The 23,623-nt window shown below is 35.1% G+C and overlaps 1 protein-coding gene across 3 annotated transcripts; it reads right to left on the reverse strand.

Moving 5' to 3' along the window:
- Window positions 1–1,194: 1,194 nt before the first annotated feature.
- Window positions 1,195–22,912, reverse strand: LOC124440781. 3 transcript variants are annotated; one of them, XM_046991210.1, is made up of 2 exons: window positions 22,606–22,912; window positions 1,195–1,737 (listed from the first exon to the last, which is right to left on the reverse strand). In XM_046991210.1, the coding sequence occupies exons 1-2, from the start codon at window positions 22,838–22,840 to the stop codon at window positions 1,424–1,426; spliced, it is 549 nt and encodes a 182-aa protein (XP_046847166.1). In that variant the 5' UTR covers window positions 22,841–22,912; the 3' UTR covers window positions 1,195–1,423. The 3 variants fall into 3 exon arrangements, with proteins under 3 accessions (XP_046847166.1, XP_046847165.1, XP_046847168.1); XM_046991209.1 differs by lacking the exon at window positions 22,606–22,912 and adding an exon at window positions 14,435–14,761; XM_046991212.1 differs by lacking the exon at window positions 22,606–22,912 and adding an exon at window positions 7,733–8,057.
- Window positions 22,913–23,623: the final 711 nt, after the last annotated feature.

Below are 23,623 nucleotides of genomic sequence, written 5' to 3' on the forward strand. Positions count from 1 at the left end.
AGGTCGACAACTAAAAAAACATCGTTTGATTTCTACTAGACTTGACATAATAAATGTTGAACATACATAAAGCTAGTGGGTTTGTTTTGGATTGATTGAAGAACCCTTCTGGTCAAACTTTTAGGCAATCTGTTCTCTCAATGTCCAATCACATAATTGATCATGAGAGTATTGTCAACCTCAATTGCGACCTTTCAATATGCTAAAAATGTCTATCGTTCTTTCCATGTCTTATTTTGTTACTTGATTTCCAAGCTCAAAAATAGCACAAAGTACAAAGACGTAGAAACTGAAAAAGGAAGAGTGCTGTTAATGCGGTGTAGTTTTTAGAGAGTCGAGACAGTCTCTATAGATAGTCAAGAAATACAAGACGTACTTCTAGATTAATGGTATAGCGCAGCAAATGTGAGCTGGTATACAGGTAGAAAATTATTTGGTGTTTTGTCTGAAAGAAAAGTAAATATTTAGACTTATGGCAGTGGAACAAAGACGTGTACGAGTGTAAAAAGAGAAAAAGATCAGCGAAGAAGATGTGGGATAGTAGAAATAGAAAAGAAGATATATCATAATGTGCAAAGCCAAACAAAGAGCTTAAAGGATTTGTATGATCGGCTGGATAGTGAAGAAGAAGGGAATAATTTAAACAGATTAACAAGGCAGAGAACTATTGATTCAAAGTATAGGAAGCTCATTATGGTTATTGAGAACAAGGAAAAATGTATTGAGAGAAACCAGAAGTGTAGGAAGATGGCAAGAGTACATTGAAGAGCTGGTGAACGAGGAAAACGAGAGAGAGAGCTAAAAGTAAAAGAGATGACTGCTGCAAGGCTGGAAGTTGCAAAGATTAGTAAAGATGAAGTTAGGATTGTCTTGGAGAGAATGGAGAGTGACAGGTGATGATGATATACCAGTGAAAGTATGTAGTTATGTCTAGGAGAAGTGTCCATTGAGTTTTTAACTAAGTTGTTCAATAAGATTGTAGAGATTGAAAAGATGACAAAGAAATGAAGGAGAAGTGCGTCAATAAAAGTATCTAAGAACTGTACTAACTACAGGGGAATAAAGTAATTGAGCAAAGTCATGAGAAAGACGGAAATACTTTCCACCTAAAAAGAAATATTCCTCCGAAAATAGAAAATTCAACAAATTTTTAGGGAAATATAACCCTCCCCTCGTCCAGTCTCACAACTCGTATATGCCTATGACCAATATACTTTCTTTACTGGAATATTTTATAAATTACCATTGTTAATAAATATAAATTACCATTATTAATATACAAAAATGAACGTTGTTACGATAGCAATTGCGACAGTTGAAAGAATCAGTTGAATATTTGCAATAGCAAATAGCTTGAAATGTTTGTTTGAAACAGGTTTCTTACCGATCATATTAATAAGGTAAACAGGTTTCGGGCATTCATTTATTGAAGATTTTCTTGTGATTGGGATGGCATTCCAATAACTGCTGGTGGATTGAAATGTTCGCTTGGTGTATATGGTGGTGGTTCGTTAGAATAATACATTGGAGGTGGACCATGTGCGAAATATTGTTGTGGATTGTTTGATACAACTGTAGTTCCCGTTGTAGCCTGTCCAGCAACTATCACGCCACGCTGAACACCTCGTGTAGAAGATGTTGCTGCAGTAGCAGCACAACAACAACAAAATATTGCAACTGCAACGGGTATAATGATAACGACAATAATACTGATCACAATGACGGCGATAATCCAACCAGCAAGACGAGTATAACTTTTGCAATCACCATATGAGCAAGTGTTAGCAGACCCACAGCATTCTCCTGAAGCACAGTCTGGGTTAAATGAACAAGATTTTCCAAAGCAACTATACGAACATTTCTTATCAGAGCAACACGATTTTCCTGCTGAGCAGTCACTATCAGAATAGCAACTACTACGGGTTGTAGTTGTAATCCAACAACTACCATACTTACAACGATTATCTGACCCACAGCATTCTCCTGAACCACAGTCTGAGTTGAATGTACAAGATTTTCCAAAGCAACCATATGAACATTTCTTATCAGAGCAACAAGATTTTCCTGTTGAACAATCACTATCAGAAGAGCAACTATCCACACTACGGGTTGTAGTTGTAACCAAACAACTGCCATACTTACAACGATAATCTGAACCACAGCATTCTCCTGAACCACAGTCTGAGTTGAATGTACAAGATTTTCCAAAGCAACCATATGAACATTTCTTATCAGAGCAACAAGATTTTCCTGCTGAGCAGTCATTATCAGAAGAGCAACTATCCACACTACGGGTTGTAGTTGTAACCAAACAACTGCCATACTTACAACGATAATCTGAACCACAGCATTCTGCTAAACCACAGTCTGAGTAGAATGTACAAGATTTTCCAAAGCAACCATACGAACATTTCTTATCCGAGCAACAAGATTCTCCTGGACCACAGTCCGATCTTGATGAACAGGATTTTCCGACACAGCCAAACGAACATCTCCCATCAGAACAACAACTTCTGAAACGACATTGACTATCTCTTGAGCATGATTGGCCAGCACAACTAGAGATACAGAGCGACAACAGTATAAAGATGATATAATTCTTCTTGTCTGCCATCTTTTTCAATGAAAGGCTGGAGTGAAGTAAAAAATAACTTTCGTAATTGTTCAGCTCACTCTGTCGTTGAATTATTGTGTCGTAATATTTTATAATCAAGAATGAGGAAGATTATGATTGGAATTTCAATACTATGTAAGCAAAGCAAATTGCTTTTCAAAAGCTAATTTTCGATGAAAAAGGTGTGGGTGGAAATAAATTCACAGCAATTATGAAATATTGGCTGTAAGTGTCTCAGCAGCCATATTTCTCAGTAAAAAAGAATGAAGTTCTTTTTATCAATAATAGCCGCAAGCGCTTGAGAGAGTAAGTAAAAACGCTCTAGCTTAGACATATAGTTGTATGCTCATTATTAAAACAACAATCAAAGCTTACTACAAATATTATTTGATTTATTTGGATTTATGCTGGTGAAATGTGATTAAAGAATGGTTATCACTATCAAAATAAACACAAGCAGGAAAATAAAGAAAGAGTATTTTCCCAAGATCAAAGGAAACCAATCGTCAAAGACATATTTGTTTCTATCTCCCTCAGACTTGCGTCATTCAATGCTTACGTGATTTTACTCATTTTATTTCTTTTTATAATATTTTGTTTGCCTTAATTTTATCATTCTGCGTTTGAAAATGACACATGCGGAATTTTTATTATAAGATAAATTTATATTTATTCAACATTGATTAATTAAGCATATTAAGAAATCATGGTATGCGTAATGCGTTGACGCAATATTATTGATAAAAACTTGTCCAGCAAAATTAGTTGAAGAAAATTCCAATTACAAAACGGCTTTTTGCCTGATGGTAAGAATGAAATTATATGAGTGAATGAAAGGAGACATTAACGAGAATACAAGTGGTATGGCGTATTTATTTGTGCTTCTGGTCACTTTTAAACATAGCGTTGTGCTTGCCGCTTGGGATTATTTAATGAAAAAAATAATCCACTCTCCGCAGTCCACCCCCCCTCCCCCAAAAAAGACTCGTTTCCAATGTGACTCGGGTAGCTTTTTTGACCTGTACTTGGCTCACCAACAGGTAAGCTTTTCTGTTTGGAGATTTTTCTATTAAATTTGATCATGGTAGAAAATCGCCATCAATTTTCATTAGACCATTATTTATTCTTGATAGATTTATACTCTGATGTCAAAAAATTCATGCAAGTAAGTAAATTAGAATAATCGCAGAATCAGAAGTTGCAACTGCTCCTAGGATATTTGTAATGCAGTAATAATTACAGGTGATTATGCTCTTCTTCTTTTCACTTCTGGGTTAAAATCCGCGCTGGCACAAATTTTCAAAACATTAATGAAAAAATGAATGCTTTCCTATAGCAGGATCCTACAACTCTATCCTAAAGTCAACCAAAAATAAGCTGTCATTGGCTAGGATGGTGAGCACATAACAAACAATGCTGATTGTACGTGAAATATCTTTTAATTTTGCTCTTAAATATAAATAGTTACCTCCTTACATGCTATCGTTTTTATGTGGTTTTTTCACTCGTTTTCATCCCTAAATATAGTTCCTGTCACTTGTCTAATTCTTATCAATCATAACATAAATTAAACTATTAAAGTATCTGTTTACTATAGTACTGGTGTAGCCAAAATAACACAATGTTTTAATTGGCAGTGATAAGGAGAGTGCAATGTGATAGAAAACGCCTTATTGAGAAGATTGTCAATGAATAAAAATTTAAGATTTCAAGCAAACTTCTCTGAAATTCAAAAGATTTTCAGTGGAGACACAACAAAGCATAAAAAATGGTTATGTTTGTAACGTTCCTCGAGCCTCGTGATACTAATAAAGAAACAACGTAAGAAGCGCCTTAATTGGATCAAGCTAGTGAAAAAGAAACAGACAGTTGCTGATAGGAGTAGTTTCCCTCTCGTCACAAAAGTAAATTTACTCTTTCATTTAATTCATATGGAAACCAAATTTGGCACAACCATGTTGCTTAAAGTTATCTGTGAAGTGTTCATAGTTATCATTCTAAGATTTGTGAATATTGGTGTTAAAAGACTATTGTAGATGTACATTTGTAAATAAATGCATGCATGGTGCTTTGATTACTGTCTGTATACAATAAGAAACAGTGATACAGTTAAAGAAGAGCAAAGAAAAATATTTTCTATAAGCAGTAAAGCATTAGTAAATGTTAATACTGCAGACAAAACACGGAACGGTTAGTCTAAAGAAAAAATTTTACGATGGAGATACAAGTCTTTAAAATATTACAACTAATTCAAATTGTTCACCTAGTTCAACAGAAATATAATAAAGTGTAAACATACCAAAATAGCATATTATGCATACAACGAAATATAACAAAATTTAAAAATTCACTAAAAATCAAACAACTTTAATTCACCACAATCAAAATATGTGCTTACTAGCTTATGCACCGAACATGTTGATTCAACACAACCCAAAAATACTCCGATAAACAGAATTTTTGTAGTTTTTAACTATCCAATAAGAAAACACGATAATAGAAGCTATTTCAAAGTACATCTTGTATTTCGTGATTTTCTCTTGATTTTTTCTTGATTTACAAAAATCAACATGAAAATTTCAAACAACTCAACCGCTAACACCTACCCACTCCACAGTGGTAACATTTCTTGAAGCTTCCTCTCCATTACGTTCGTTCAACAAACTTGCGTGGGAAACACGCGAGGGGAGACCCATTGTGTTCTCTCTTTCCTGTCCAAGCGACCGTCTTCGTAATCTAGTTTTCTTCTTAGCTGCCTTTTGTGCACTTATAGAGATTGTGTCGGACTTTTGCCTTTCCATCTTCAAAGAATGCTCTGAGTTCATTTCGTCCAAGAGTTCTTTTATATGTAACGCATTTTGCTCTAACAATGTCCTGTCTGTTGATAAGCGCTTCAACTCGTCAATCTCCGGTACTGTTAATCCAGTAGTTTTTCGACGAATACCAGGGCTACCGTATGCAGATGAAGAGAGCTTTTCAGGTATAGTAAGCGATGAATGTGCTACATTGTCAGATGCACTCGAAGAGGGTTTTCTCGTTTGAGCCTGCGTACCAGCAATAGCCTGCTTTTCTGAGCGGCGAACTAACCGTGATTTAGAACGATCTATTTTCTCTGGTTTGATTGCAAATCCAGCAAGTTCTATAGCATTAGTAGTTGTTACTTTTGCTCCAAGAATTGGAGCGGTAAAAGTTTGTCCTACCGGACGATGTCCAGGAAATGCACCATGATTAGTATCGCTCACGATTCGTCGACGTGGACTGGCGCTTGTCTTAATATGTTCCTCTAAAGCACAGTTTGAGTTTGATGTACAGAATTTTCCGACACAGTTAAACGAACATCTCTCATCAGAGCAACAACTTCCCAAAAAGCATTGACTATTTCTTTTTGCATACTTGGCCAACGCAACTAGAGGTGCATAGCGATAACAATAATAACATAATATATTTTTTCTGGTCTTTCATCTTTTTCGTTAAAAGTGATGAGGGTTGAGTGACAAAAAAAGAAATAATTTTCCAGTCTTTTCTAAACGTTTAGCTAACAGAGTCGTTAACTTGATATATTTTGTTGCAATCTCTAACAACCAAGAATGAGGAATATTATTATGGTTGAAATTCGAAAGCGGTGCGCACAGTGTCTATAAAACAAAGTAAACTTCCGTTTTAAAAGCTTGTATTCTACGAAAAACAGTGTGGGTGGAAATGAACTTGCAAAGAATTTGATGAGTACAATGTAGGCGTATCAGATAGCCATGTATTGTTCAAAATCAACCATGTTGAAAATATTTTCTATGCACTCATGCAATACTAAAATAAAGACTTGTCAAGTAAAACTTATCACAAGAAAATTGCTAGTCTCTAGATCTTTACTGCCTGATGGACTACAATATAGTTTAACTCTTCAAAAATCTATCTAATTTAATATACAAAAGAAAAATGCACAGCGAAATGGACCAAGAGTTTATTTCTTGTATTTTTATGATCAACAGTTTTAATGTTGTATGAAAGAATGTTGTATGCAGTGCGGTGTTTGAAATTAAATGAAGATATGATCTTCGCACTTTGCTGGACAATTTAAGCAATTGTCTCATGAACCTGAAAAATTCAGGTGACTCAACGTCACCCAGGTTCATGAGACAATTGCTTAAATTGTCCAGCAAAGTGCCAAGATCATATCTTCAATAGTTTTAATGTTGCTTGACAATAATTTCAATAAAGGGGAAAGTGACTGAACGTCACATGGACAAAGTGTTTGAACAGGTTGAAGAAATTTAAACATGAACACAGAAATTTGAGCTTGCGATTATCGCAGCAATGAACAATTGACGAGGAATATGATAGACGAAATGGAGCTAATTTAAATAACACCTAGAAATTACATCAGCTACCATAGTTAATATAAAATTGACGTAGCAAGACTCAAATGTACATCAGTTGTAGCTAGTGAATAAGATCCTGACACCATGATCACTCAAGTTGCTGTATACCGGAGCTCTACAAACGTTAATTTTATCATATTGTTTTACATATATCTACATAATAAATACGTTTGTCATATCAAATGATCAATTGCCATGAATAAAAAGAATAAAGCCAGTGTTGGATCGGTAACGTTTTTAATTATTTTTTGTCTTGTTGAAACACGTTATGTTTTTAAAATTATAACACATTAGTTCATTTAAATATTTTGTTAAAACGTTAAAAGTTCATAAAAAAAAACAAAATGACAAAGTGCACATACAGCTAAAAGTTACAGTGATAAGGCAAACAGGTTTCAGGCATTAATTTATTGAAAAATGGCTTGTGACTAGGATGGTATTCCACTAACTGCTGGTTGATTGAAATGTTCGTTTGGTTTATATGGTGGTGGCTCGTTGGAGTATGCTTGAGTTTGAGGATAATATGTCGGTTGTGGCATAAAGTATTGTTGATTCTGTTGATGATTGCTTGAAATGACTGTAGTTCCAGTTGTAACCGGCGGTCCAGCAATTACCACACCACCCTGAACACGTCGTGTAGAAGATGCTGCAGTAGCAGCACAACAACAACAAAATATTATAACTGCAACGGGTATAACGATAACGACAATAATACTGATCACAATGACGGCGATAATCCAACCAGCAAGATTCGTACAATTGCTTGATTTACACTCCAAATCGGAATCACAACATTCTCCTGAAGCACAGTCCGAGCTTGATGAACAGGATTTTCCGACACAGCTAAACGAGCATCTCCCATCAGAACAACAACTTCTGAAAGGACATTGACTATGTCTTGAGCATTGGCCAGCACAACTAGAGATACATAGTGACAACAGTATAAAGATGATATATTTCTTCTTGTCGGCCATCTTTTTCAATGAAAGGCTGGAGTTAAGTAAAAAATAACTTTCGTAATTGTTCAGCTAACTTTGTCGTTGAATTATCGTGTCGTAACTTTAATAATCAAGAATGAGGAAGATTATGATTGGAATTTCATTACCATGGAAACAAAGCAAGTTGCCTTTTCAAAAGCTAATTTTCGATGAAAAAGGTGTGGGTGGAAATGAATTCACAGCAATTATGAAAATTAGACTGTAGGCGTCTCAGCAGCCATATTTCTCAGTAAAAAAGAATGAAGTTCTTTTTATCAATAATAGCCGCAAGCGCTTGAGAGAGTAAGTAAAACCGCTCTAGCTTAGACGTATAGTTGTATGCTCATTATTAAAACACAATCAAAGCTTACTACAAATATTATTTGATTATTTGGATTTATGCTAGTGAAATGTGATTAAAGAATGGTTATCACTATCAAAATAAACACAAGCAGGAAAATAAAGAAAGAGTATTTTCCCAAGATCAAAGGAAACCAACCAACAAAGACATATTTGTTTCTATCCACCTCAGACTTGCGTCATTCAATGCTTACGTGATATTACTCATTTTATTTCTTTTTATAATATTTTGTTTGCCTCAATTTTATCATTCTGCGTTTGAAAATGACACATGCGGAATTTTTATTATAAGATAAATTTATATTTATTCAACATTGATTAATTAAGCATATTAAGAAATCATGGTATGCGTAATGCGTTGACGCAATAATATTGATAAAAACTTGTCCAGCAAAACTAGTTGAAGAAAATTCTAATTACAAAACGGCTTTTTGCCTGATGGTAGGAATGAAATTATATGAGTAAATGAAAGGAGACATTAACGAGAATACAAGTGGTATGGCGTATTTATTTGTGCTTCTGGTCACTTTTAAACATAGCGTTATGCTTGCCGCTTGGGGTTATTTAATGAAAAAAGATAATCCACTCTCCGCAGTCCAGCCCCCTCTCCCACAAAAAGGCTCGTTTCCCATGTGACTCGGGCAGCTTTTTTGACCTGTACTTGGCTCACCAACAGGTAAGCTTTTCTGTTTGGAGATTTTTCTATTAAATTTGATCATGGTAGAAAATCGCCATCAATTTTCATTGGACCGTTAATTATTCTTGATAGATTTATACTCTGATGTCAAAAAATTCATGCAAGTAAGTAAATTAGAATAATCGCAGAATCATAAGCTGCAACTGCTTCTAGGATATACGTAATGCAGTAATAATTACAGGTGATTATGCTCTTCTTCTTTTCACTTCTGGGTTAAATTCCGCGCTGGCACAAATTTTCAAAACATTAATGAAAAAATGAATGCTTTTCTAGAGCAGGATCCTACAACTCTATCCTAAAGTCAACCAAAAATAAGCTGTCATTGGCTAGGATGGTGAGCACATAACAAACAATGCTGATTGTACGTGTAATATCTTTTAATTTTGCTCTTAAATATAAATAGTAACCTCCTTACATGCTATCGTATTTATGTGTTTTTTTCACTCGTTCTCATCGATAGATAGATAGATAGATGATTTATTTCTTAAAAACTGGCAGCCATATTGCTGAAATACGTTTAAGATTACATATAATACATACATAAATAAATTAACTAAATTACATCTTCAATGAGTTAAAAGTTATAAAACTATTTCTAAAACGTTTGGTATTAAAGTTAGTATTGAATGAAGATTGAGTCCTAAGTTCCATAGTTGAACGTTCTAAACGAGGAGGCAAAAGGTCATGAAGCTTATGTGAGGAATTTGCTACTATCTTCTGAAACAACGCTGTTGTTATATCATTCCTCCTTTCGCTAAGGCGTTGTAAATTAGTAAACTGCAGAGCGTTTTCATATTCTTGATGAGGCAGGATTATTTTTAATGCTCGCTTTTGGACTGACTCTAGGTTATCTGACAGATACAATGTCAGACTATTGTGGAACACTGGGCAAGCATACTCCAAGACGGGTCTTATACACGTTTTGTAAAATTGGAGCAATTCCTTGACTTCGATATTTGCTCGTTTTAGTCCCTAAAAATAGTTCATCCCTAAAAATAGTTCCTGTCACCTGTCCAATTCTTATCAATCATAACATAAATTAAAGTATTAAAAAATCTTTTTACTATACTACGAGTGTAGCCAAAATAACACAATGTTTTAATTGGAAGTGATATGGAGAGTGCAATGTGATAGAAAACGCCTAATTGAGAAGATTGTCAATGAATAAAAATTTAAGATTTCAAGCATACTTCTCTGAAATTCAAACGATTTTCAGTGGAGACACAACGAAGCATAAAAAATGGTTATCTTTGTAGCGTTCCTCGATTCTCGTGATACTAATAAAGAAACAACGTAAGAAGCGCCTTAATTGGATAAAGCTAGTGAAAAAGAAACAGGACGGTTGCTGATAGGAGTAGTTTCCCTCTCGTCCCAAAAGTAAATTTACTCTTTCATTTCATTCATATGGAAACCAAATTTGGCACAACTATGTTGCTCAAAGTTATCTGTGAAGTGTCCATAGTTATCTTTCTAAGATTTGTGAACATTGGTGTTAAAAGACTATCATAGATGTACATTTGTAAATAAATGCATGCATGGTGCTTTGATTACTGTCTATATAGAATAAGAAACAGTGATACAGATAAAGAAGAGCAAAGAAAAATATTTTCTATAAGCAGTAAAGCATTAGTAAATGTTAATACTGCAGACTAAACACGGAACGGTTAGTCTAAAGAAAAAATTTTACGATGGAGATACAAGTCTTTCAAATATTACAACTAATTCAAATTGTTCACCTAGTTTAACAGAAATATAATAAAGTGCAAACATACCAAAATAGCATATTATGCATACAACGAAATATAACAAAATTTAAAAATTTACTAAAAATCAAACAAATTAAATTCACCACAATCAAAATATGTGCTTACTAGCTTATGCACCGAGCATGTTGATTCAACACAACCCAAAAATACTCCGATAAACAGAATTTTTGTAGTTTTTAACTATCCAATAAGAAAACACGATAATAGAAGCTATTTCAAAGTACATCTTGTATTTCGTGGTTTTCTCTTGATTTTTTCTTGATTTACAGTAATCAAAACGAAAATTTTAAACAACTCAACCGCTAACACCTACCCACTCCACAGTGGTAACATTTCTTGAAGTATCCTCTCCATTACGTTCGTTCAACAAATTTGCGTGGGAAACACGCGAGGGGAGACCCATTGTGTTCTCTCTTTCCTGTCCAAGCGAACGTCTTCGTAATCTAGTTTTCTTCTTAGCTGCCTTTTGTGCACTTATAGAGATTGTGTCGGACTTTTGCCTTTCCATCTTCAAAGAATGCTCTGAGTTCATTTCGTCCAAGAGTTCTTTTATATGTAACGCATTTTGCTCTAACAATGTCCTGTCTGTTGATAAGCGCTTCATCTCGTCAATCTCCGGTACTGTTAATCCAGTAGTTTTTCGACGAATACCAGGGCTACCGTATGCAGATGAAGAGAGCTTTTCAGGTATAGTAAGCAATGAATGTGCTACATTGTCAGATGCACTCGAAGAGGGTTTTCTCGTTTGAGCCTGCGTACCAGCAATAGCCTGCTTTTCTGAGCGGCGAACTAACCGTGATTTAGAACGATCTATTTTCTCTGGTTTGATTGCAAATCCAGCAAGTTCTATAGCATTAGTAGTTGTTACTTTTGCTCCAAGAATTGGAGCGGTAAAAGTTCGTCCTACCGGACGTTGTCCAGGAAATGCACCATGATTCGTATCGCTCACGATTCGTCGACGTGGACTGACGCTTGTCTTAACATGTTCCTCTAAAACAGAGGACTTTAATACGGCAGATGACTAAGAAATGAAGGAGAAGTGCGTTAATAAAAGTATCTAAGAACTGTACTAACCACAGGGGAATAAAGTTATTGAGCAAAGTCATGAGAAAGACGGAAATACTTTCCACCTAAAAAGAAATATTCCTCCGAAAATAGACATATTAAGAAATTTTGGAGGGGAATTCAGCCCTCCCCCTGTCCAGTCTCACAACTCGTATATGCCTATGACCAATATACTTTCTTTATTGGAATATTTTATAAATTACCATTGTTAATAAATATAAATTACCATTATTAATAAACAAAAATGAATGTTGTTACGATAGCAATTGCGACAGTTGAAAGAATCGGTTGAATATTTGCAATAGGAAATAGCTTGAAATGTTTGTTTGAAACAGGTTTCTTACTGATCATATTGATAAGGTAAACAGGTTTCGGGCATTCACTTATTGAAGATTTTCTTGTGATTGGAATGGCATTCCAATAACTGCTGGTGGATTGAAATGTTCGCTTGGTGTATATGGTGGTGGTTCGTTAGAATAATACATTGGAGGTGGACCATGTGCGAAATATTGTTGTGGATTGTTTGATACAACTGTAGTTCCCGTTGTAGCCGGTCCAGCAACTATCACGCCACGCTGAACACTTCGTGTATAAGATGTTGCTGCAGTAGCAGCACAACAACAACAAAATATTGCAACTGCAACGGGTATAGCGATAACGACAATAATACTGATCACAATGACGGCGGCGATAATCCAACCAGCAAGACGAGTATAACTTTTGCAATCACCATATGAGCAAGTGTTAGCAGACCCACAGCATTCTCGTGAAGCACAGTCTGAGTTAGATGAACAAGCTTTTCCAAAGCAACTATACGAGCATTTTTATAAGAGCAACAAGATTCTCCTGTAGAGCAATCGCTATCAGAACAGCGACTTTCCACACTACGAGTTGACGAGGTTGTAGTTTTAATGGATCAAATGAAATTACAACGAAAATCGGAATCACAGCATTCTCCTGAAGCACAGTTTGAGTTTGATGTACAGAATTTTCCGACACAGCTAAACGAACATCTCTCATCAGAGCAACAACTTCCCCAAAAAGCATTGACTATTTCTTTTTGCATACTTGGCCAACGCAGCTAGAGGTGCATAGCGATAACAGTAAAAACATAATATATTTTTTCTGGTCTTTCATCTTTTTCGTTAAAAGTGATGAGGGTCGAGTGACAAAAAAAGAAATAAGTTCCCAGTCTTTTCTAAACGTTTAGCTAACAGAGTCGTTAACTTGATTTATTTTGTTGCAATCTCTAACAACCAAGAATGAGGAAGATTATTATGGTTGAAATTCGAAAGCGGTGCGCACAGTGTCCATAAAACAAAGTAAACTTCCGTTTTAAAAGCTTGTTTTCTACGAAAAACAGTGTGGGTGGAAATGAACTTGCAAAGAATTTGATGAGTACAATGTATCAGATAGACATGTATTGTTCAAAATCAACCATGTTGAAAATATTTTCTATGTACTCACGCAAAACTAAAATAAAGACTTGTCAAGTAAAACTTATCACAAGAAAATTGCTCTCTAGATCTTTACTACCTGATGGACTACAATATAGTTTAACTCTTCAAAAATCTATCTAATTTAATATACAGAAGCAAAATGCACAGCGAAATGGACCAAGAGTTTATTTCTTGTATTTTTATGATCAACAGTTTTAATGTTGCTTGACAATAATTTTAATAAAGGGGAAAGTGACTGAACGTCACATAGACAAAGTGTTTGAACAGGTTGAAGACAGGAACACAGAAATTTGAGCATGCGATTATCGCAGCAATGAACAATTGACGAGGAATATGCTAGCTGAAATGGAGCTAATTAAAATAACACCTAGAAATTATATCAGCTACCATAGTTAATATAAAATTGACGTAGCAAGACTCAAATGAACATCAGTTGTATCTAGTGAATAAGATCCTGACACCATGATCACTCAAGTTGCTGTATACCGGAGCTCTATAAACGTTAATTTTATCATATTGTTTTATATACATCTACATAATAAATACGTTTGTCAGGTCAAATGATCAATTGCCACGAATAAAAAGAATAAAGCCAGTGTTGGATCAGTAACGTTTTTAATTATTTTTTGTCTTGTTGAAACACGTTATGTTTATAAAATTATAACACATTAGTTCACTTAAATATTTTGTTAAAACGTTAAAAGTTCATAAAAAAAATAAAATGACAAAGTGCACATACAGCTAAAAGTTACAGTGATAAGGCAAACAGTTTTCAGGCATTAATTTATTGAAAATTCGCTTGTGACTAGGATGGTATTCCACTAACTGTTGGTTGATTGAAATGTTCGTTAGGTTTATATGGTGGTGGCTAGTTGGAGTATGCTTGAGTTTGAGGATAATATGTCGGTGGTGGCATATAGTATGGTTGATCCTGTTGATGATTGCTTGAAATGACTGTAGTTCCAGTTGTAACCGGCGGTCCAGCAACTATCACGCCACCCTGAACACGTCGTGTAGAAGATGCTGCTGTAGCAGCACAACAACAACAAAATATTGTTATTGCAACGGGTATAGCGATAACGACAATAATACTGATCACAATGACGGCAATAATCCAACCAGCAAGATTCGTACAATTGCTTGATTTACACTCTAAATCGGAATCACAACATTCTCCTGAAGCGCAGTCCGAGCTTGATGAACAGAATTTTCCGACACAGCTAAACGAGCATCTCCTATCAGAACAACAACTTCCAAAAAGACATTGACTATCTCTTGAGCATGATTGGCCAGCACAACTGGAGATAAATAGCGACAACAGTACAAAGATGATATAATTCTTCTTGTCGGCCATCTTTTTCAATGAAAGGCTGGAGTGAAGTAAAAAATAACTTTCGTAATTAATCAGCTAACTCTGTCGTAGAATTATCGTGTCGTAATCTTTAATAGTCAAGAATGAGGAAGATTATGATTGGAATTCCAATACTATGGAAACAAAACAAATTGCTTTTCAAAAGCTAATTTTCGATGAAAAAGGTGTGGGTGGAAAGGAATTCACAGCATTTATCAAAATTAGACTGTGGCGTATTTCTTAGTAAAAAGGAATGAATTTCTTTTTATCAGTAATAGCCGCAAACGCTAGAGAGAGTAAGAAATACCGCTCTAGCTTAGACGTATAGTGGTATCCTCATTATTAAAACACAATTGAGAAATCATATTGAGAAATCATGGTATGCGTAATTCGCTGACGCAATATTATTGATAAAAACTTGTCAAGCAAAATTATTTGAAGAAAATTCCAGTTACAAAGCGGCTTTTCGCCTGATGGTAGGAATGAAATTATATGAATAAATGAAAGGAGACATTAACGAGAATACAAGTGGTATGGCGTACTTATTTGTGCTTCTGGTCACTTTTAAACATAGCGTTATGCTTGCCGCTTGAGATTATTTAATGAAAAATGATAATACACTCTCCGCAGTCCAGCCCCCCCTCCCCCAAAAAAGGCTCGTTTCCCATCTGACTCGGGTAGCTTTTTTGACCTGTACTTGGCTCACCAACAGGTAAGCTTTTCTGTTTGGAGATTTTTCTATTAAATTTGGTCATGGTAGAAAATCGCCATCAAGTTTCATTAGACCATTAATTATTCTTGATAGATTTATACTCTGATGTCAAAAAATTCATGCAAGTAAGTAAATTAGAATAATCGCAGAATCAGAAGCTGCAACTGCTTCTAGGATATATGTAATGCAGTAATAATTACAGTTGATTGTGCTCTTCTTCTTTTCACTTATGGGTTAAATTCCGCGCTGGCACTAATTTTCAAAACATTAATGAAAAAATCAATGCTTTCCTAGAGCAGGATCCTACAAGTCTATCCTAAAGTCAACCAAAAATAAGCTGTCATTTGGCTAGGATGGTGAGCACATAACAAACAATGCTGATTGTACATGTAATATCTTTTAATTTCGCTCTTAAATATCAATAGTAGCCTCCTTACAGGCTATCGTTTTTATGTGGTTTTGGTTACCTCATTTATGGCAGGTTTTTCCTTTCGCCGGGCAAACGTCTTGATGTGGGTATGGACCGCCACAATAATAACATTTTCGCGTCGATTCAGATTGGATGGTGGCCAACGTGTCGTTATTTTTGTCCTTTGACTCGATATCCGTGCTTGATAAGTGCTTTGCTCATCTCTTCGGCCGTCCAGCAAAATATCCCTGAGTGTATACTCGGGATCTCTTAGTGCTTTCTTTTGTATCCGCGAAGAAGATCCCGCCATGACTATCTGTTGTTCCACCTCAAAGTCAACGTCATCAAAAGCACATGTTTGAGCTAATTTCCTCAATCGCGTATAAAATTGGTCTAACGTTTCTGATTGTTCTTGTTTGACTTCGCGAAATTTGTTCACTTCATATCGCCAATTTTTTTGAGGCTCAAAATTTTCCGTTAATTTGGTTTTAGTAAGTTCATATTCGCTGTCGTCGCCTGTATCGTTGAGCTGTCGAAATATCTCACGAATGCGTGAGAAGTAATGCTCGTTGTTGCTTTTTATCTTTAATTCCACTCGCGATAATAAACATTTCAAAATCGGCAAGCCATGTGCTCCATCGAGTTGCCAAGCTTGGACCAACTTCAATATCTGGGTTAAATTCCGCTATCGGTTGTACATAAAGTATAGTACTGTGTACAGTGGCGTCTGCTTCTGTCATCCTTGTCGCCAACGTAATATCTTTTAATTTCGCTCTTAATATAAATAGTAGCCTCCTTACATGCTATCGTTTTTATGTTGTATGTACTCGTATGTCACTCGTATGTACTCGTGTGGTGTTTTAGTCACGATCACAAATTGCGATACACTCTCATGCAACAACACTGATACAACGTGTTCCATATAAGCTATCAGAAACAATTAAATTTTAATCAACTTTAAAAAAGTTTCAGTGTCCAAATAAGAGGAATGATCGTTAATCAGCGTAGCTACAGTTCAATTAACGAGGAATTTTTCAATTTTTTTGTGACTTTATTCTCAGTATAAGTCAACAAGGACGTGAGCCATTTGTAACTTTAACCCTTAAATAACAATAACACAATTTCAATACAAGATTATCGTACGTTAAAGTATCATGTCCGCTCCCAAAAACCAAATAGCTAGCTTATTTAACGTGTTGTGTCATAACGGTACAATCAAATCTGAAAAGTCCTCAATCAAACGAACAATCACAGTCTATACTAGTAATTGGTTTTCAACTGACAAGTGTGTTATCTGATGATGTAACAAATTAAGTTTTACAACTCAGAAACTATTGCACGGGGTTTTCTCTGTTTTGCCTTTTTTCTTTCATTCTCCTATTCTGGAACCAAGTTTTTATTGCTATTTGGCTTACACCTAGATCTTCGGACATCTTCAATCTTTCAGGCATGCTAATATAACGCTTTTTCCTGAATTTTCCTTCAAGCACTCGTAGTTGTTCTTTTTTATATGTTGTCCTTGTCCTCGAGTATGATGTACATCTCATTCTTTCCTTTTGCGTTGGCAACACGTAGAATGAAAAAACATTCTCTGGCATGTCGTTCAGAATGTGACTCTTCGAACAACCTTGCGCTGAAGTGTCTCTTTCTAAAATTTCAGAGAAGAGTTACACATTTCAGAGAAGAGTTGAGAAGTTGCGTTTGACAATGTAAAAGTTTTGTTGCTCTTTTTGAAGGACTAAAAAAGTGATAGTTTTTACAAGCAGAAAGGACTAATGACCACAACATTGAATGAAAAAACATGGCCAGTTATTGTCGATTTCAGTTAACTTTTCAAATGGCGGTTGCCAAGTTACTTTCTAATGTTGCCAACTACATTTCCAAATATGGAATATTCGTTATGAACTTGTCAACTTGAGTTGACAAGTTGTGTACTTGAGTACTGAAGTTGTGAACTTGAGTACTGAAGTTGTGAACTTGAGTACTGAAGTTGGGAACTTTAGTACTGAAGTTGTGAACAAAAGTTGCGAAGTACTGGCAAACGCGAAAGGTCTTTGTACCCTGTAGACATTTGGCAATGAATCCGTTCAGTAAGCAAGGAAAAGCTTTACCAATAGAAGTAAGAAATGAAATACTTGAAAGTTGGTTAAATAACCAGCGTTTGACAAACATTTTTAAACAACTAAATCTACCGTATAAGACTCTATCAAATATAATAGATCTATGGGTAGACACTGGTTCTATTGCACCTCGCCAGAGCGAACGTGATGTTCGAACCACGCGTACAGATGACGTTATTGCATACGCTGAATATCTAAAAATTAATAAACCATCTATTTACGCAAAAGAGATTCAGCAACACCTAGAAAATAACAAAGTTTGCCTTCCAGCAAACATACCTAGCAGGTCATCCATTAGTAGAATTTCGAAAAAAAAATCTTGGTTACTCTTACAAGATAATAGGTCAAATTCCACGAGAGACAGAACGGCCGGACGTTATGGAGAAGTTAGAAGCTTACGTAGCAAATATTTCATTGATTGATTGCAACCGTATGCATTTCTTTGATGAGTCGTCTGTAGTTGTTACGAGTGGCAACAGACGTCAAGGTCACAGTATGCAGGGTACTCCTGCATTTAAAATCCAACGATACTCTTCTAGTGCCACATTTACTGTAAATTTTTTACATAATGTAAACGGCGTATCGCATTATAACACTCTTAGAGGGCCGCCAAACGGATTAGAATTGCTAAAGCTTTTCCTTGCTTACTGAACGGATTCATTGCCAAATGTTTACAGGGTACAAAGATCTTTCGCGTTTGCCAGTACTTCGCAACTTTAGTTCCCAACTTTCAGTACTCAAGTTCACAACTTCAGTACTCAAGTACACAACTTGTCAACTCAAGTTGACAAGTTCATAACGAATATTCCATATTTGGAAATGTAACTGGCAACATTAGAAAGTAACTTGGCAACCGCCATTTGAAAAGTTAACTGAAATCCACAATAATGATATAACTGTACACACCCTAAGACTAAACACTTAAATTGTAGTTATGTTTGCCAGCATAGAAGACAAGAAGGTCGGAATTATCCCTAAAAAATTGCTTGGCAAATTTTTTTAACCCCGACCAGCTTTTTCATTTAGACACCACCCCACCTCCCCGAGTTTTCTAATTTGTAAAATGTGTTATGGATGGGCCGTGGGGGCGCGCGCTCATGGCAATAAATTTAAGAGTTAGAAAGTATGTCATTTTCATCTTCTTTCAATTCAGAAAGTATAGCAGCCCTAATATCTACTACGTTTATGGAACGATCAGATAATAAAAAATAAGAAGCGATTATGTTCTACGCGATATCTCCTCTGTAATGTTCTTAAATACTCAGTCGCGTGAATACATACACGCTTATAAATAGGGAGTGAATTTTTTAAATAAAAAGTGTTGTTAAAACTAAATACTTTTTAACACTATGTGTTATCTAGATTGAAGATAAACAGTTTGTTCCGTGTATTTAGTTTTCATCTAAACGATTGAAAGTTTTAATGACTGAAGGCTTCGTGTTTTAGCTTCTAATAGCGTTAAATGGAAAGGTAGTTGTTGAAATGAGGATAACCTCAACTGCTCTGACGAAGATGACTTGCATTATTTTGATAATTTTCATCTATCAATTGATATTATCATTCCTTATGAATCTTACATATTTGAGTTTGATACATGATTTGAACCCTTCCTAAATAATTGCGCTGATAAATCAAATGTTATTAAGGATATAGGATATACACCGATGACTAAATTCATTATTTCATCACTAAGAAAGACATGAAAAGTTGAAATATACACTATTTAAAACCTGATGAACTTAAACTGTCATCCGGCGGCTGAGACTCTGCTTCTCCGAGTATATCTTTAATGTAAAATGATTTGAATTTGTTGCCACATACAATTGACTTGCTGGCCGTTGAATAATACTCATCATTATAGATTGGATATTGAAACATCGAAAGCACTGAAGTCCGCGTCCAAGGATAAAAAAATGTTGTTGGATAAGGAAATACATTCCTTGGCATATACCATGAAAAACCAAATAGTGAATGCGAGCTAAATACTGTAGTTGAGGCTTCGTGAGACACCATTCTTTGCGTAAAGTTCGAACTTGATTTGCGTACGACAAGTGCGACATACAGTACTGAATATTGCCTCAAACAGGAATTAATGACATGACAAGAACAAACAAACGTTACATCAAATTTAATGACAGCTTTATCTACCTAAAAGTTGCTCATGCTGTTTTGATAACTAACGTCGGTCCTTTGGTGAACAATAAATATCTTTTCTTCATGTCTCTACAAATTTCATGGATGAAATATTTATTTCTATATTTATTTCTAGGAAAACCTATTAGTAAGAATCACATGTTACAGCTCAAATTTAACGTTCGAATTGCTTTTGTGGGCAATTTTTCATTCCATTGTGCTCCAGATTTACTTTTGCTAAATAATGTTGCTTTGAGATCTGAATATATGGGAGTGGCGAGAAGGAGAATGAAGTGGTTGTTTGTGCAAGCGTTGTTTGTCAAATCAAAAAATTAAACATGATCCGCCATGTTTTGTCTCTATACCACAAACTACTAAACTTTAATGGAAGTTAGCTACATTCATGAGAAATTGTGTCAGCAAATAACGGACTCTGCACTTTTAAACACTGACTTTGCTTGCGACGAGTTGTATTTCGGAGATGTGATCACTGGCTTGGTGCATCCAAAAAGTTTTGAATTCGTTGTTGTCAACAATTCACGTCAATTTGTTGATTATCACAGCACTTTTAACAATGAATGCAAAATAACTGTTTCATAAGATTCTAAGTTCTACTCAGTAGGTTCTCTTATTTTCATACAAGTGCAATGTGCACATTTTAGTAAAAGGACTTTTCACAAGAAAATACATTTGCAATTATTGTCTGGAGAAGGATCGTGACTAAAACACCACAAGAGTACATACAGTACATACGAGTAACATACGAGTACATACAAGTACATACGACTGACATACGAGTACATACGAATGAAATACGAGTACATACGACTGACATAAGACTACATACTGGTCACAAGTATATACATACCAGTATGTAGTCATATGTCAGTTGTATGTACTCGTACGTCAGTCGTATGTACTCGTATGTCAGTCGTATGTACTTGTATGTACTCGTATGTTACTCGTATGTACTCGTATGTACTCGTGTGGTGTTTTAGTCACGATCTTTTCCTCACTCGTTCTCATCCCTAAAAATAGTTCCTGTCACCTGTCCAATTCTTTTCAATCATAACATATATTAAACTATTAATGTATCTGTTTACTTTAGTACTGGTGTAGCCAAAATAACACAATGTTTTAATTGGAAGTGATATGGAGAGTGCAATGTGCTAGAAAACGCCTAATTGAGAAGATTGTCAATGAATAAAAATTTAAGATTTCAAGCAAATTTCTCTGAAATTGAAAAGATTTTCAGTGGAGACACAACGAAGCATAAAAAATGGTTATGTTTGTAGCGTTCCTCGTGCATCGTCTTACTGAATAAGAAACAACGTAAGAAGCGCCTTAATTGGATCAAGTGAAAAAGAAACAGGACGGTTGCTGATAGGAGTAGTTTCCCTCTCGTCACAAAAGTAAATTTACTCTTTCATTTCATTCATATGGAAACCAAATTTGGCACAACTATGTTGCTCAAAGTTATCTGTGAAGTGTTCATAGTTATCATTCTAAGATTTGTGAATATTGGTGTTAAAAGAATATTGTAGATGTACATTTGTAAATAAATGCATGCATGGTGCTTTGATTACTGTCTGTATACAAAAAGAAACAGTGATGCAGATGAAGAAGAGCAAAGAAAAATATTTTCTATAGGCAGTAAAGCATTAGTAAATGTTAATACTGCAGACAAAACACAGGACGGTTAGTCAAAAGAAAAAAATTTTAACGATGGAGATACAAGTCTTTCAAATATTACAACTAATTTAAATTGTCCAGTTAGTTCAACAGAAATATAATAAAGTGCAAACATACCAAAATAACATACTATGCATACAACGAAATATAACATATAAAATTGACGTAGCAAGATTCAAATGTACATCAGTTGTAGCTAGTGAATAAGATCCTGACACCATGATCACTCAAGTTGCTGTATACCGGAGCTCTACAAACGTTAATTTTATCATATTGTTTTATATATATCAACATAATAAATACGTTTGTCAGATCAAATGATCAATTGTCACGAATAAAAAGAACAAAGCCAGTGTTGGATCGGAAACGTTTTTAATTATTTTTTGTCTTGTTGAAACACGTTATGTTTTTAAAATTATAACACATTAGTTCATTTAAATATTTTGTTAAAACGTTAAAAGTTCATAAAAAAAACAAAATGAGAAAGTGCACATACAGCTAAAAGTTACAGTGATAAGGCAAACAGGTTTCAGGCATTAATTTATTGAAAATTGCCTTGTGACTAGGATGGTATTCCACTAACTGCTGATTGATTGAAATGTTCGTTTGGTTTATATGGTGGTGGCTCGTTGGAATATGCTTGAGTTTGAGGATAATATGTCGGTTGTGTCTGCATAAAGTATTGCTGATTCTGTTGTAGATTGCTTGAAACTACTGTAGTTCCAGTTGTAGCCGGTCCAGCAACTATCACGCCACCTTGAACACGTCGTGTAGAAGATGCTGCTTTTGCAGCACAACAACAACAAAATATTATTGCAATGGGTGTAACGGTAACGACAACACTACTGATTACAATAACGGCGATAATCCAACCAGCAAGATTCGTACAATTGCTTGATTTACAACTTAAATCGGAATCACAACATTCTCCTGAAGCACAGTCCGAGCTTGATGAACAGAATTTTCCGAGACAGTTAGACGAGCATCTCCCATCAGAACAACAACTTCTGAAAAGACATTGACTATCTCTTGAGCATGATTGGCCAGCACAACTAGAGATACATAGCGACAACAGTATAAAGATGATATATTTTTTCGTGTCTGCCATCTTTTTCAATGAAAGGCTGGAGTGAAGTAAAAATAACTTTCGTAATTGTTCAGCTAACTCTGTCGTAGAATTATCGTGTCGTACTTTTTTATAATCAAGAATGAGGAAGATTATGATTGGAATTTCAATACTATGGAAACAAAGCAAGTTGCCTTTTCAAAAGCTAATTTTCGATGAAAAAGGTGTGGGTGGAAATGAATTCACAGCAATTATGAAAATTAGACTGTAGGCGTCTCAGCAGCCATATTTCTCAGTAAGAAAGAATGAAGTTCTTTTTATCAATAATAGCGCAAGCGCTTGAGAGAGTAAGTAAAACCGCTCTAGCTTAGACGTATAGTTGTATGCTCATTATTAAAACAACAATCAAAGTTTAGTACAAATATTATTTGATTTATTTGGATTTATGTTGGTGAAATGTGATTAAAGAATGGTTATCACTATCAAAATAAACACAAGCAGGAAAATAAAGAAAGAGTATTTTCCCAAGATCAAAGGAAACCAATCGTCAAAGACATATTTTTTTTATCTGCCTCAGACTTGCGTCATTCAATGCTTACGTGTATTACTCATTTTATTTCTTTTTATAATATTTTGTTTGCCTCAATTTTATCATTCTGCGTTTGAAAATGACAAATGCGGAATTTTTATTATAAGATAAATTTATATTTATTCAACATTGATTAATAAAGCATATTGAGAAATCATGGTATGCGTAATGCGCTGACGCAATAATATTGATAAAAACTTGTCCAGCAAAATTAGTTGAAGAAAATTCCAATTACA

This window comes from Xenia sp. Carnegie-2017, unplaced genomic scaffold (assembly GCF_021976095.1).
Source record: "Xenia sp. Carnegie-2017 unplaced genomic scaffold, XeniaSp_v1 HiC_scaffold_2, whole genome shotgun sequence".
NCBI classification, from domain to species: domain Eukaryota; kingdom Metazoa; phylum Cnidaria; class Anthozoa; order Malacalcyonacea; family Xeniidae; genus Xenia; species Xenia sp. Carnegie-2017.